Source organism: Anas acuta, chromosome 2, assembly GCF_963932015.1.
Source record: "Anas acuta chromosome 2, bAnaAcu1.1, whole genome shotgun sequence".
NCBI classification, from domain to species: Eukaryota; Metazoa; Chordata; class Aves; order Anseriformes; family Anatidae; genus Anas; species Anas acuta.
In genome coordinates, this window is record NC_088980.1 from 43,126,742 (window position 1) to 43,141,918 (window position 15,177).

The window sequence follows — 15,177 nt, forward strand, 5'->3', positions numbered from 1 at the left end:
ATGTTTGCTAAGCCTAAGAAAAAGTAATTTTCCACGCATTCAGAGTTGGCCAGACACAGGGGTAGAAATACCCAGTGTTTATTTGCTCATGATGTATATATGCTGATGAGCTTGTTTGGAACACTTGACATCTCAACTCTGCTCCCGGTGTATTATTTATAACTCCAGAGCATTTCTCACGCTGTGGAGACGCCTGAAAATAAGGACTACATAAGCACAGGAAAGGAGGCAGTGCCTCTAACTATGTGCTAAGAGGCCCAGAAGAGCCATAATACCGTTCTGGCCAATTTAAATATTCATTTTTTCCTTGTTAACATAAAGCTTCTCCACGTTCAGTTTCTCAATTAAACAAGAGGTGAAGTGGTTTACATAGCAGTGCTTTAGTGAGATGGAATCTAATTACAGTTAATCTCCCAATATACAAAAAGGGTGGCTTCCCAACAGTTAATAAAAAGCGATGGTTAGGAATGATGAGAGCACCGCTTCCAGAATGAACTTAAGATAAAGCACAGGAATGTCTAATTACCACATTAAAAACCTGCATTGAGAGGTATTCATTTCTCAGGCAAGGATGGATAAAACGAGTTAAGGTTATAATACATCTCTCATTCTGGAGGAAAGGAAAGCTTACTGCACACGTTTCTTACAGAACTACTTTGCATTGGTGCTTAGGAAGCTGAATAGGGATGTTCCTTTATCGAGAAACTAGATGCCATGATGTTGGCTTGTATGGACGAAAGGATAATAGCACATGGAGACAGAGGAACTAAAATATTGATATTTCATTTTTTAATCCTGCTGGGGATCTGTGGTTCTTCAGATTTTTCTAGTGTGTGACAGATACAGAGACAACTCCTCGCTATCATAAATGAATACGATTCAGGACTGCATACCTAAAAGCACTCAGAGTCTGACCTTGTGTTTCTGAATTTTAGGAGTCTCTACAGGACTCCAAAACATAATTGTATTACGCTGACAGGCAGTACTTTTAATACTCCAGAGGATCTGGCTGAGCTTCAGAAGCGTAGTTTTATCCCAACTAAACAGAGAATTAAGTAAAAGTTGGTCTTTGTAGTTAATATCCACAACTTTCCTGGTTTCTGCCAGTGAGATACAATTTTGACCACATTAATAACAATTTTCTCCCATCACATGAGAAGAAGTGACATAAAACTTTTACCTGGAAGTTTAAGGTAGGACAGTGCACACTAAGCTACAGGGCACAGTACGGCAGAGGGGACTACGATGAAATGACACTGCATTTTCCCAAGCTTGACAAAAAAAGCTCTACTGCTGTTGAAAGAGCATTCGAACTGTGTCCTCCTTGTTGTCTAACACAACTTGGGTTAAAGAAAAAAAAAACAAGAAAGTCACAGACTAATGCAAGTCACTTTTCTCTCCAGCAGAAGAGTAATTGTTGCAGAAATAAGAAAAGATTATCATGCCTAATAATGCAAATGCCAGTAATTAACAGACCAATAAAAATTGCCTATGATTTCCACACAAATCTTACCATCTGCTTGCAATAAAAACCATGGAGTGTATCTCTGCTTCAGGTGGAAGTCACATGAAGGAGATGTAAGCAGCAAATTAAAAGAACCTTGTATGTCAAGATAATGGAGTATTTTCTCTTTTTAAAAAAAAAGAGGTTCATTAACTTAGAAATTCCTGAATTTATTTCTTGATATTAATAAATGAGATCCTTTGCAAAGTTGTGTGACTCCATAAATACGTGCAGCCTCTGAACGTACTGAATGTGTGATGCTCTTTAAACAAGAACAGTACACATTGAAAAGATCCTTGAGTAAAGTAGAAAATTCCTGGTAACCAGCAAAAAGATATCACGATGTGGATAGGCTGGTCACATTCCCTATCCATCTTGCCTGTGTGGACCTGGAAACCTGCACTGGGTGTACGCAGCCAGATTTGGGTAGCGGGCACTGCAGGGGCAGCCTCTGGGGAAAGAGGTCAGGGGCTGCCCCGTGCTGGATGGTTCCAGCCAGCTCTGCAATGAGATGTAAGGATATAGCCAGATTTTTATATCAGAAAACATTCTAATGAGACAACATTAACCCCCACGACAATTTATTCATCCAGAACTCTCATCATCTTTTGATGAGCTACTGAGCGTAGTTCTCACCAGTTTGAGAGCCCGTCAAGGACAGGCAGCTTCTCTGCAGTTTAAATCCTCTTCTGACGCAGAGAGTACAAATGTTCTAGTTAAAAAGCGCTTCCACTCCTAGGGCTGAATCTCGAAGAACTTTATATTTTTTATAATAGGGGCATTAGGTAATAATGCAGCTCCCAAATTTCACCTCCTTTCAATGACGACTGTCTGGGGAAGATCCTGGGACATTTATAGCTTTGTTTTTCACATCGACTCCAATTTGTTTCTTTAAATCATAATAATGACAACAATGAAAACATCTGAACCATCCTCTCTGCTGCCACAGCAACAACTCCTAACAGCCATCCTTAGAGCTCCATTGTTACAAGCAGTGCAGGCCAGGTTCAAACCAGGCAGGGGATGAGACACTAACAAAATACACTCGTGTGCTGGGTTTGGCTGGGATAGAGTTAATTTTCTTTGTAGAGGCTGGCACGGTGCTATATTTTGGATTTGTGATGAAAAACAATGTTGATAGGACACCCATTTTTTAGTTACTCCTGCACAGTGCTCATACAGCATCAAGGTCTTTTCGGTTCGTCACGCTGCCCTGCTCGTGCATGGGCTGGAGGTGCACGAAGCACTGGGAAGGGACACAGCCAGGAGAGCTGACCCCAAGTGACCGAAGGGATATTTCATGCCACATGGCATCATGCTCAGCAATATCAGCTGGATGACAGGAGGAGGGAGCCCGGAGGGGGATGTTTGGAGTTCTGGCATTTGTCTTCCAAGTAACCGCTCTGCTTGGTGAAGCTTGCTTTTCTGGAAACAGCTAAACATCTGCCTGCCGATGGGGAGTAGGGAATGAATTCTTTATTTTGCTTTGCTTGCACATGCAGCTTTTCCCTTACCCATGAAACTGCCTTGATCTCAATCTACACAGTTTTGCTTGCTCACCCTTCTAATTCTCTCCCTCACCCCACTGGAAGGAGCGAACAAGTGGCTGTGTGGGGCTTAGCTGCCTACCAGGGTTAAACCATAACAGCCCTTTGCTGGCACCTAACGTGGGGCTCCTGGGGTTCAAGACAGCAACAGACTCCATTGGAGCGTGCTAGGTTGAACTTATTGCTGTTCAGCTCCTAATTGGCAGGCTCCTGTGCCTGCCATGGGGCTTGCTTGTCTTACTGTACATTACTACCTAGTGCTTGTTAGCAGCTGCCTTTTGCTTTCACTGTACTTCTTACCTGATTCTTCTGTGCCTGGGAACACAGCTAACAGTTACAGCCACGCACCTGGGCTGGTGATGGCCAGGGTGTTCCTGCTTCTCCACTGCTGCTGGACTGGACACACTGGAACTCCGTGGTGAGCTTGAGTCAAAGAGACAGCAAGCTGGGGATCAGTCCATGAGGGAGCAGGTACGCCTTGAAGCGTCTGTGGCTGTGGGGAAGTCCACACCAGAGCAGGTACATCTCAGAGCATCTGTGGCCATGGGTATGTCCACGTTCATTGCAACATTAAAGGTGGAGACTGCAATGTATGCACCTCTAAACAACCATAATCCATGACTGGAGTTGCATGTTATATAAACACACATAGCAGGAATCCTCTGAACGGACTGTGCTGTCCTTAACTTGTTGTCCTTAACAATGACTCAGGTGCTTTGGCAGAAGAATTTATCCTCTCATTCTGTTTTTTTTGCAGCATCGCTTCTTATACGGTCAAAACAGAAAGCATCTTTGTTTTTGCCTCACATTTATGCAGCTGCTTTCCTTTAAAAATTATGTTCCCAAAAGAGACTTTCTAATCTGACACACTAACTGGGTTTTTGGTCTGGAAGCAACTGGTATAAACTATCGACCGGGATTTCAGTATCCAAAGACCCAGAAAAGTGGAACAAATAGACAAAATGAGGAATGCAAAGGAGAGTTTAGCTGTACAGATTAACTACTACGGGATCCTTTTCCTCAGGATAGGATTTTAAACATTAAGATGCATTATAGATCTATAGTTTAAAAAATAAATAAACATGCCATAAATTCCACCGAACAACAATAAATCCAGGATGCAAGTGCTACAGTCTTTCATAAAAAGCTTCCTGGGGCAGTAACTGAAGACAAACAGATGAGACGTCACAGAACGCAGTCTCTCAGTCCACGTGTGTACAGAAATCCTCTCAGTAACTTTTCTTCAACCCTGCAGTTTTTGCACATCTGAAGCAGTGAAATATTTTGATGCCATTGCAGCAGCCAAAAAATTCAAGTCCTATAGAGTCATGAAGTAGTCATTGCTGAATTTTCTTCTTGACAATGATGGAGTCCTTCGGATCTGTGTATGAGGCTGGGCTGAAATTACACTGTCCCAAAGCACCCATAAGCTCCTCTTTTGTATTGCATTGCGAATCTTGGCAGAGTTCATTCCACAACAAAATCATTTAAATTCTTTTGCAATTCTGATGCAGTTATTAATGCAGCCGTTGACTAGAAGAATATCTACAAGCGGTGTAGAAAATAGCAAGGAAGACAATGATTAGTCTGAATTGCTAACAACAGAAAGGCACTAGAAACAATCCTTGGCAAAATAACTTCTTTCCTCAAGGCTAGGCACATTTAGACTACAAACCCAATTACAGAAAAATACTGCACAATACTTACAGAGAAATTTTTCAGGCATGGGGAATTCTTTGCTGATATTACACTACATGATCTTCAATATTTTTTTTTTCCTCCTGAGTTAGCTAGTGCACTGAAAACGGTCTCTTTAACACCGCTGAACTTTCCAACTTACAAAACCTCCTCAGATTTATTGGCCAAAGGAAAATCAGAAGAGTTAAACTTTGATGAAAGAGTAATAGTTTGCAGACAATGTGCAAATAATACCCTCTTCCCCTGCATTCAATTCCAATCAGCAATTGTGTGCAGTGTTCTGGTGAGGGAGGCAAAGAAGAAAAATGCGGCTAAAGGGTGATCAAAATCCTAGCAGCAAAAAACTCCCACCAATTTCAACGGGCTTTGAACAACAACATAAAAATAATCTTCTTTCTTCTCTCTCCCTCTGTTCTTTGCTAAGTTTCCACACATCTTTCTTATTCTGATGCTGCAACATGCGGCTGGTGTTACAGCTAAAAGCAGAATGCCTCTTTCCTCTATTCTGCCCTCCCCCCTCACTTCAGCACAGTGACAAAACTCACTTTAATTACAACTAAGCAGTGCCAGATCCCCTACATTTCACATGGATCTCTCTCACTCCGTTCCCCAAAGGCTAGCTTTACTCTCCAGCTGTGTCCTTTAGCAGCTCTGCTGTTCCAACATGATATATTAATAAGATCCAGTATCTACAACTACTGGGGATTTAACATTCACATGCTAAGCATCACTATCAGCTGTTTGACATGGCCATGTAGGATGCCCCTGAAGAAAATTGTGGGGTTTGTTGTTGTTGTTTTTTCTGTTTGTTTGTTTTGTTTTGTTTTGCTGATTACCCCACAGCAGCACATTCCTTCTTACCAGAAGGAAGAAAACAAACATTTTGCAAAAACACTTGGCTGCAGCATTTGCCAAGCACAACCAAGTTCTGATTAAGGTGCTTGCAAACACTAGAGACGACAAAATAACTCTTCGAGAATGGTGTTTCAGAGGTCCACAGGTTTTAAATGCTTCCCGGCCCTTGTGTGTAGCTAAGAATACACACACATATAATGTTGAGTATGGTACTTGGGATTTATTGAAAGAGAGGGCCAGCACGCACCTCGGTTGTTCTAACGAGGGAGGAGGATTTTGCAGAGGTGGTACCAGGCTGCCAGAAGGAAAAGCCTTGGTTCTCCCCAAGAGGTGAAGACAAGGTTGATACGAAAGGTGCTGGTAGCAGAAGGATATGCCAGGGGCTGAATAAGGAAAGAAAAGAGGTGTTGAGTCCTGCCTTTTCCTTTGTAGTTATTGGAAGGTCTGCATGCACAAAATTCAGCAACCTTCAACCCGCAGGTCACAGAAAAGGGAAAATAAGCAGGAAATTTAAGATAGGAGAAGGGGTGAAGGAGCAGTAGCATGTTTAAATTCTTGGAAAGGAAGGAAATCACAGTAGAACACTATCAGGAATAAGTCAAGTTTCTCCTGTTATTTTTGAAATCGCTGCTAGATTAAGGCCTTGCCTAAACACAACAGTTGCACCAGTTTAATTCAAATCAATTAAAAAACTCATTAAAGTTACACAGGTGCAGAGCCCTTTGCAGACAATCTTGCATCGGTTTACAACTGACATAAGTGATTTGAATGTATCCACCGAAAGGTTGCACCTGCTTAATTAAACCGGGTTTAAAATTATTTTAAGTTCATGCCATTTTATCTCATACGGAGACTAATATATAGCTATTTTTAAATGCGTTAATGTTCAGATTCTCAAGGATAATTATGTGCAATAGCATTGTGTTTTCTTTCAATTAAACCCTGCCATACATTTTTAAACAATGAGCATCCAGGGATTTAACTGAGCACATCACTGAAATCGAGCGTCCTCTAGCACATTGAGTTATGCTCAATTGTACTATGTACACTGTAACATCCTTCACTTCAGGGAGTGCTGTTCCGTTACCTTACAAAGCCATCTTCAGAAACCTTAACACCAAACTTACTAATCTGCAGGACCAAGGAGTTGGAAGGACTGTTTAAGTGACTTGCTTATTCACCTTAAACTTGAGCTGACAACCGCGGCTTTCCACACCAACTCCTGTGAATAAACACCGCCAAGTTGTGGCTGATAATTTGGTGAGAAGCATGAGACATCTCCCCTAACCATGAGTTTGTACTTCTGGTTAATAATTTATTACGTGGATGCATCTAGATTCTTCTGCGTGAATTCTGTTTGACATTCCTTCAACAGCAGGCTGGATGTCAGCAATACATGGTAGCTGTGTTGAGGAATGAGGACGTCTCATCTGACTTTTTCCTGTACACAGACCTACAACTTTCAAGATGCTTCACTTTGTAAACCCGTTATATGACCCCTGCATTTGGCATTATCCCCATAACAATTCCATTATTAAGGAAGATGGAAAATTAAATAAGATTTTTTCCCCCCTTAAGGCATTTGGATATTATTTTACATGCTCAGAATAGGAAACTCATTTTCTGCATGCAAAATGGTTCATAATTGTTATACAAAGTCAACTCCTCAATCACTAACGTAGACACTTTTGAAGTTACTTTGTCTTGAAATGAAATGCCACCAAACACAGTGAAACAAGTCAAACCAAATTACCTTAAAGCAAAAGGAAGAACACAAAAGGATAAGGAGGAAAAAGATAAGAGATGAAAACCCTCTTTCCCCACCAAGCTGTACTAAGGATGGGCTGAATGCTGCTGCTCAGCAGACAAGCTTTGCATCTCCTCAGCGGAAACGTACTTTGCGTTTATGACATGGCAGAATACCATCAAAATCACTGAATCCATCCATCCAACTACAGGACTCTGTAAATTTTTACCTGTGTGCATCTGTTTAATCAATTTTATTTTAAGACGACTAAACCTTATTTTACATAAAAGTTCAAAGAGCATATTTACAGAAAAATTCATAAAAGCTTTTACTAGAGCGGTGCTTTTATAACCACTAAATTTTGTTACCCCAGCTCTCACGTATTCAACAGTGCAGACTTTGAACAGTTTGAAAATGAATAGGCAACAATATTGTTTGTTACCAAGGACAAAGCAGCACTTTGCCATTAGTCAGCATTGAAATAAATCAAGCTCTGTCTGGGCTTGTCTACGCTCAAAAAATTGTCAGTATAGTCGGAATGATATAACATCCCTGTTGCAAGTAAAAGTTATGGCTCTGAAATTTAAAGCACACGCCATGCAACTTGGTCCATGCCATGATCGGCAACGATTTTTAAATAAAACACATTCCTAATTAAGGAATGATAACGCTGATGATAAATTTTACATAAAACGAAGATTTATATCATTTTTTTCAGTGCATCATCAGTCCACTTTGGCTCCTGAATATCTAAAGAGATGGTCTTGGGTGTGGGGGAAGAGAAAATAAATGTATTGTACGTACACCACGGGTTAAAGCAGCTCCTCTCCTGCCGGATTTAAGCGTGAATTGCCCTTACCACAAGGCAGGACCCAACTGCACCGCAGAGAGGCCAGCATCGAGCCTGTCGTTAAATCATTTTAGCAAACACCTGAGAGTTCCCCATTTCTAGACACTTTCGCTCTTTTTTGTGAGCCAATTAAAAAAAAATGAAATCTTTCAGGTGAAACGCCAGTTGGGCAGCTCGTTAGAAAGCCCTCAGGGGTGACACAGGAGAAGAGGCAGGTGCCTGACTGAATTTCTCTTGGGCGTGTTATTGATGTGTTAAACAAGAACGGGCAAGAATAGTGCATTAAACACATAATGCTAATAAAGAAAACCTACACTTATGTCACATATGTTTTTAAGAGCCAGATATGGCAATTTGTACTTTATAACCGTGTGGCACTTTGCCTGAGCCGTGCCCGGGCTGAGCGCCCAAAATGGCGCGGGGCACGCGCGGCGCCTCAGGGCTCCCCCTGCCGGCGGGGCCGTTGGGGCCGTTGGGGCCACGCCCCCGCCCCGCGGACTACGACTCCCGGCAGCCACCGCTGCGCCCGCCCCGGCGGCCGCTAGGGGGGGGTGCAGCTCCTAGGCGGTGCCGCGTGACCCTCCCGCCTCCCTCTCTCCTATTGGACCGAAGAGCCGTCAGTCACCCCCGACCCCTTTCCCCCCTGATTGGCCGCCCGGCCTCGCCCCGCCCCTTTTAAATACCTGTCGCTCTGCCACAGGCCGTCACGCCGCCAGGCCGGCGGCGGCGATTGGCCCGCGGTGGCCCCGCCCCTTGCGCGTAGCCCCGCCCCCTCGCATCGCCCCGCCCCGCGCGGAGGGCGGCAATGTCAAACGGCGGCGGGCGGCGGGCGGGGGCGGAGCGGAGCAGGGGGGGCTCCGCCTTTCCCCGCCTCCATTTCCCCCATCCCTCGCCCGGGGGCTGCGAGCGCCCCTCCCTCCGCCCGCCCTTTCCCTTCCCTTCCCCTCCCATCCGCCTCCTCCTTTCCTTTCTCCTCCTCCTCCCCCCCGCACACGCGCCGGGCGGGGAGGCTGCGAGGGAGCGGCGGGCGCAACATGGCGGAGCACTCGGCCGCCGACAGCGGCAGGCACAAGCCCGCCGCCAACTCCCTGCCGCCGCCGCTCCACGGCCGGGGGCCCGGCGGCTCCCCGCCCCCCGCGGCGGCCGCAGGAGGAGGAGGAGGAGGAGGAGGAGGTGGTGGAACAGGAGGAGGGGGGGGGCTGTCGGGGGGCCTGTCGCAGCCGGCGGGCTGGCAGTCGCTGCTCTCCTTCACCGTCCTCTTCCTGGCCTGGCTGGCCGGCTTCAGCTCCCGGCTCTTCGCCGTCATCCGCTTCGAGAGCATCATCCACGAGTTCGACCCCTGGTGAGCCGCGGGCGGGACGGGGCGGGCGCCCCCTGCCCCCCTCAGTGTCCCCTTTATCCCCCCCCCTTCCCCCGGGATGGGGCCGTGAGGGACCCGCCGCGGCCCCGGGGGCGCCTCAGGGGCCGGGGCCGTGAGGGGCGGCTCTGAGGGAGTGTGTGTGGGGGGGGGGGGCGCCCGCTGCCTTCCCCGCTCGTTTTTCTGACCAAATTTCTGGGGTTTACCCCCAAAGTTCGCCCTCAGCGTGAAGCTGTGGAGGGTTTCGGGAGCACCCCTCTGGCGTGTGAGCCCGCTGGCAGAGCGGGGGGCGGCGAACAAGGCAGCGCTTTGTTTTTGAAGCGTCGCACTCGGCGGTGTGAGGGAGAAATCAGCACATCGCCGAACTGGCGATTGGCGTGGTTTTTAGGCGAGTGTGCAGGGAAGGAAGGCGAACTCCAAGTAATGAAGTTACCAACGGGGAGCGTTGGCTGAACGCATCCGCAGCCAGGATGCAACCCCAGCCTCGCAGCCCCTGGAGCAGTTCTCAAGTTCTCCAGATCCAAACTGAAGCAAAAAAAACCCTTTCCCTTTCCATGGAAGAAACTTCTGTTTTACAGATTACAGCTTCGTACAACTTCTTCATCCGAGTTTTATACTCAAGGCTCGTTTCCAGATGAATGGAGCTCGTGCAGCATTCGGTAGCTTTCGCTCTTAAAGCGCTGAAGGACACCGAAAGCACGCAGCGAGGGTTAAGTTCAGAGTCCTGCTCGCGGCTGTAAAGATAGCCCTCCTGGTTTTAATAACGTGTAAGTCGATGCAGAGTCATCTTCCTCAGCGCGCACGCAGAAGGCGTCGCTGCCGATGCTGCTGCTGCATGGAGCTCTGCTAAGGAGAGGGTAGATGAAGTTGACAAAAGTCATTGTTTTTAATGCAGGTCTGGGGGAAGCCGTTGAAATGTCAAGAACCATGCCAGTGTCATGTTGCTGCATGCCAGAAATGGTGGAGGCAAATGCACTTAAGTTAATTAGTAGGAAAGAGAACCTAAAATGGTAGAAACTAAGGCAAAAAAAAAAAAAAGTGTTCTCTATTGCAGCAGCAGTATTGGTGGAAAGAAGGAAAAAACAGTGATGTGCCTAAATACCGCTGAGTGGCTAGAAATGAGCATTTTTTCACAGTTATAAGGGTCTTGCAAATCTGAATCTGATGTGGGAAAGGAGCTTACGGAAAGAGATTAGAAGCAGTGCCCTATTTTATTTTTTAACTACTTCTTTAGCAGCTCGTGCAGGTAAACTGCTTTCTCTTTTCTTTAGGACAGCAGCCACAGGCTTTGCTGGTGAAACAATTCCACATTTTTCTCTGTTACTTTAGCTTTTTCTGTGAAGCCTGTATAGGGCATAGGCCATCTATTATCTAGTATTTGTTTTGTGAGGAGAGAAAGCTGAGGTATATTTGATAAAATGAGGAGCATTAAGCAAAACTGTTAATCTTTTGAATGGAAAAATACTGTGGCCTCTAAGGCGTTGAATGTTTTATCATTTACTGAGCAATTCCGTTTTCTGATGTGGGCATAAGAAACATAGGACATGTGGGGTGGAAAGAGAGGGAGATTTGCTTTGGGTTACCAGCAGGTTAATTAAATCAATTGCTCTGTTTTTTCTAGCATCCCTTTGGAATTGCATTTCTGATGGTAGGGTAAGTTTTTTATTGAAGAGGAATGGGGGATTTTGTTTTGTAAAATTAGTTACTGAGAATTTCTCCTGTTGGGATTTCTTCCAGAAATGACCTAAAATGTAGTCCAAACAGTCCAGTGCAGTAGAGAGAGGGCAGCTTTTGCTTTTGATCTCCATTACAATACAGTGCCTGTGCGAGGAAAAAACAAGCTGGTATTTTGTTGTCACCAGGCTGCCTTATAAACTTGTCAGCATACTGCCTTATAAACTTGCGACCCGTTTGTCATTGCTAGGATTGCTGCTTTCTTTCACGCTGAATACCTTTTTCATATAGTACGGCCGCTTTATTTCCCACGTTTTGTTTACTTCCCACGGTTGAGGCGGTTCAGAGACTTTGAAAGACGTGCGTGAGTTTTGGCAGCTCCTAGGTCAGGGGGCTGATGCATGGAGGCAGGCAGCACTGACTTTAAGCTGCGCTTGGCCATTGACAAAGCATTCAGCATTTAACTTCGGGGTTTTGTTATCAGGCCAAGAACCTGAAAATTGGCAAGTTGTTGCGTGGTATATCGGGATGGGCAGGGTTCATCCCTGAAGTTTCGTTCACCTGCTGGGTGAACCAAGAGCTGGATTTCTGTGCTATGCACCTGCAAGTGCAGAGTGAAAGTTGTTCCAGGGGAAGTACAGCAGCGTGCTGATCTCAGCTGTCCCGCTGCGCCTTTCCTTCTTTCGGATGCTCCTGAAGTGGCAGCACGGCTGCCCAGCCAACGCACCCAAAATTACAGAATAGCTGAGCTTCTTACGTGCTGGTTTGTGTCTAAAAGCACAGCTCAGCGTGCTGCTGTGCTGTCTGTGTGGCTGCTTGTATCATACCTGCACATAACAGCCTGTGCAGTGTGTTTTGGTGTACAGGTGAGGTGGGCACATCCGCCAAGGCACTCGCCTCCCATCACACGCTGGCATCGCCGCTGACTGAAGCGGCTCCGACCTTTGGTGCAGTCTGCAGTGAGCGCTATCAAAACAGTGGCACTCATTCTCTTGGCGTGCGCAGTGCTTACCGTTGTCACGTGTAAGAAGTGCATCTGAATCATTTATCATATCCCATGACATCAAGTCCAACTTCTGTCTTTCCCAGAGAATTTGAGCAGCTTACTAAACAGCACATCTCAAAAACTGTGCTTACCTTAGGAGCGAAAGAGCTGGCTTCTGCTGGGGTGCAGAAACTCTTGTGGCTGTGCGTGAGGCCCCATCCGTACCCGTTTCCACATGCGGTACGCAGCCCCAGCCTGGTGGTGGCAGCTCAGTTTTCCTGCCTGCTGCTAACAGGAGTGTCATGGCCCACGGTCCTGCCAGTTCTGGTGCCAGACAGCATCACAGCGACCTCGTGCGCATCTTTGCCTCATCCAGCCTGGCACCATCGATCCGTTCGGACTGCCTGCTTCTTAGCTGTCATCAGGATGGCTGTTCTTCGTCGTACCTCACCAAGGTAACGTTGTGCTAGTGGGAAGTGTGGTGTGGAGATAAGATAGCAATCTTTCTTGTCACTGATACCGTCGTCTGCCGTTAGTGGACTCTGGGGGCTGGCCATGAACTGGCAGACTTAAAGCGAAGGCCGGTGTGATCGCTAACGCTTCAGGGGTGGGCAGGGTGAGGGAGATGAGGATTTTACCTTGAGCACAGCCAAAAAGGTTTTGCTTGGCTCAAGTCCTGTTTGCTAGATGGATTCTTGGGCTGTTAGGAACTTTTTTTTTCTTTAATGGCAACTTAAATTAACGCCTTTAAAGAAGATATGAAAGCTTCATTAAAATCCAGAGTGTGACTCAAGCGAACGTGAGGAGTGTTTGGAATTGATCGAACAGTGGAGGTTGTGCAAATGTATTGATTTCATTGGGAGAGAGTAAGGCTGTAGGTTTGTGTTGTAGTTAGAGGATCTGATGGTTGTCTCTTGGAGTAGGAGTTCTCCTGTCACCCACTGTGCAGTCCTGCTTTTTCCTTTGTGCTTGCTCTCAAGCACTCGGTGAGTTGATTCAATGAGGTACATTGTCAAAATACTGTAACATTGCAGCTCTCTGAACCTGCCCACGATCAATTTTTATGTTGCACTTGAGTTTATTTCTGAAGAAGAATGTGAGTGTTAGGAGAGAAAGTAAACAGCAGCTGGTTTTATAGGATGAAATCAGATTGAGTGATAGGCTAGAAATGTGCATACATGTAAAAACAGCATGTTAAGAGTGTGGAGCAACTGGAGTGATGAAGGGTAAGTAGCAGCAAGTGAGTACCTTAAGCTGATGTGTTCATAAGGGGAAAGAAATCAAGGCAGGAGGATGATACGGTGCTTGTAAATGGATCTCAATTAACAGCGCTCAATCTGCAGCCTATAGGTGGATGTGGCCCACCTGGATAGTTCATCTGGCCACTGCTTACCTGCTAGTCACTCTTCTTGCTGAGCAAACAGCAGGTTGCACAGTAACTGTGTTGCTCCTTGGTGCTGGCAGGCAGTATCACCTCCAACTCTGTCTTCCTGGAGGCTCTCAGCCCCTCGCATAACCTTGCTGAAGGTGGGCGCGTGAAAGCGGATCTGTTTAGGAAACATTTCCCACTCAAACATTCTCTTCCCGACCACCTTCTTTTGTTGATGATCTTTGACAACTCCCAGACCTTGGGAAAACATTTGTTTCCATCTGGTTTGAATGTAATCACTTTGGATTGATTTTGAGATGTTGGCAAATATCAGGAGATTTGCGTTGAAAACATACTAGAGCTTCTTCGTTCACAAGCTTTTTGATTCTGTGAAATGAGAAATATTCTATTTATTTCCACTTTATAGGAATATATTTGAAAATTCTCTTGGCACAGGCACGTCTTTGACTTGTGATGCTTTCTAGATTGTAAGCTTGGAAGTCCTGTATGTCCAGGGATGTGAGCATCCTTCCCATGCTTAGGTACTCGGAGAGTGTGGTTTTGAAGCTGAGTGAGCTTTTCTGGCAAGTTGATACGGTGTGAAGTCAAGAAGAAGGAAAATTGATTGCACCGGACTTTTTTGCTGCTTAGGAAATTGCAGAAAGTGGTAAATATTAGAAATTTCATGGAAGGAGGGCAGCCTGGCAAAAGAACATAGGGCAAAGCTGCAGGTGTAGCAGAGACGTTGTGAGAGGGGAGACCTCGAATTTGATCAGGGTAAGACCAATGCAGCCAAAAAGCAGTTTCCCTTGTAGCCTCAGCAAGTCGCTATCAATCATGTGAGAATCAAAACAGTTCCAGCACTACAGTTGTTTTCTACCCCTTTTACTGTTAATTGGTGTTGTTTCTTTCCTCACTAGCCCAACCTTCAATTGGGGTGCAAACCTCACGTGGTTGCAGTGATGGGGAAGAGGGTAGGAGGGGCAGTGCTCATAAAACCTGTGTGGGATATGGTTGTGCACGGGGACTGTCCTGACAGCCACCTTCTGGAAAACACAGGAGGGGAAACAGTGCTTGCAAAATGCTGACCCATTTATTGATTTGTGGAGAGAGGAACAAAACCTGAAAAGGAAAATACATCGGAATGGTTTCTGTAGGCTGGGGTGAACTGAACCGACAAGTTTAGCTTTTAATGCCTTGATTTTTATTTTTTTTTAAAAACAGTCTTCAAGGAATGCTCTAGCTAGTCAGGTGTTACTGAGGGAACGCTACGATGAAAATCCTTGAATGGGCTTTTCTTGGCAGATACCCCATTTTGCAAGCAGCTTAATGTGTGCTGTTTTTTAAACAGAAATGGGATGCCATTACATAGGGTCAGGGTGGTTTATAAAGGTTACCTTTTGTTTCCTATCACAATTCTCCCTAATAGGCTCTGATTATGGCAACCTGTAATCCCAATTCTCATGTTTTAAATCTGTCTCGTGTTGGATTTGGGGTGGGAACGGGGGGAGTTTTAGGCAGTAAAGCTTGCAGGCAAATTGAAAATCCTATAGGTACTGATAGCTTAAAAATGGGCTGGGGGGAGTCTGGA

At 45.7% G+C, this 15,177-nt stretch overlaps 1 protein-coding gene across 1 annotated transcript in view; it reads left to right on the forward strand.

Moving 5' to 3' along the window:
* Window positions 1-9,170: 9,170 nt before the first annotated feature.
* Window positions 9,171-15,177, forward strand: part of STT3B (STT3 oligosaccharyltransferase complex catalytic subunit B) — a 48,085-nt gene continuing 42,078 nt past the window's right edge. The window contains exon 1 of the mRNA XM_068674456.1: window positions 9,171-9,543. Within this exon, the coding sequence (XP_068530557.1) occupies window positions 9,236-9,543 (308 nt within the window). The 5' untranslated portion in view covers window positions 9,171-9,235. The remainder of the gene's footprint in view (window positions 9,544-15,177) is intronic.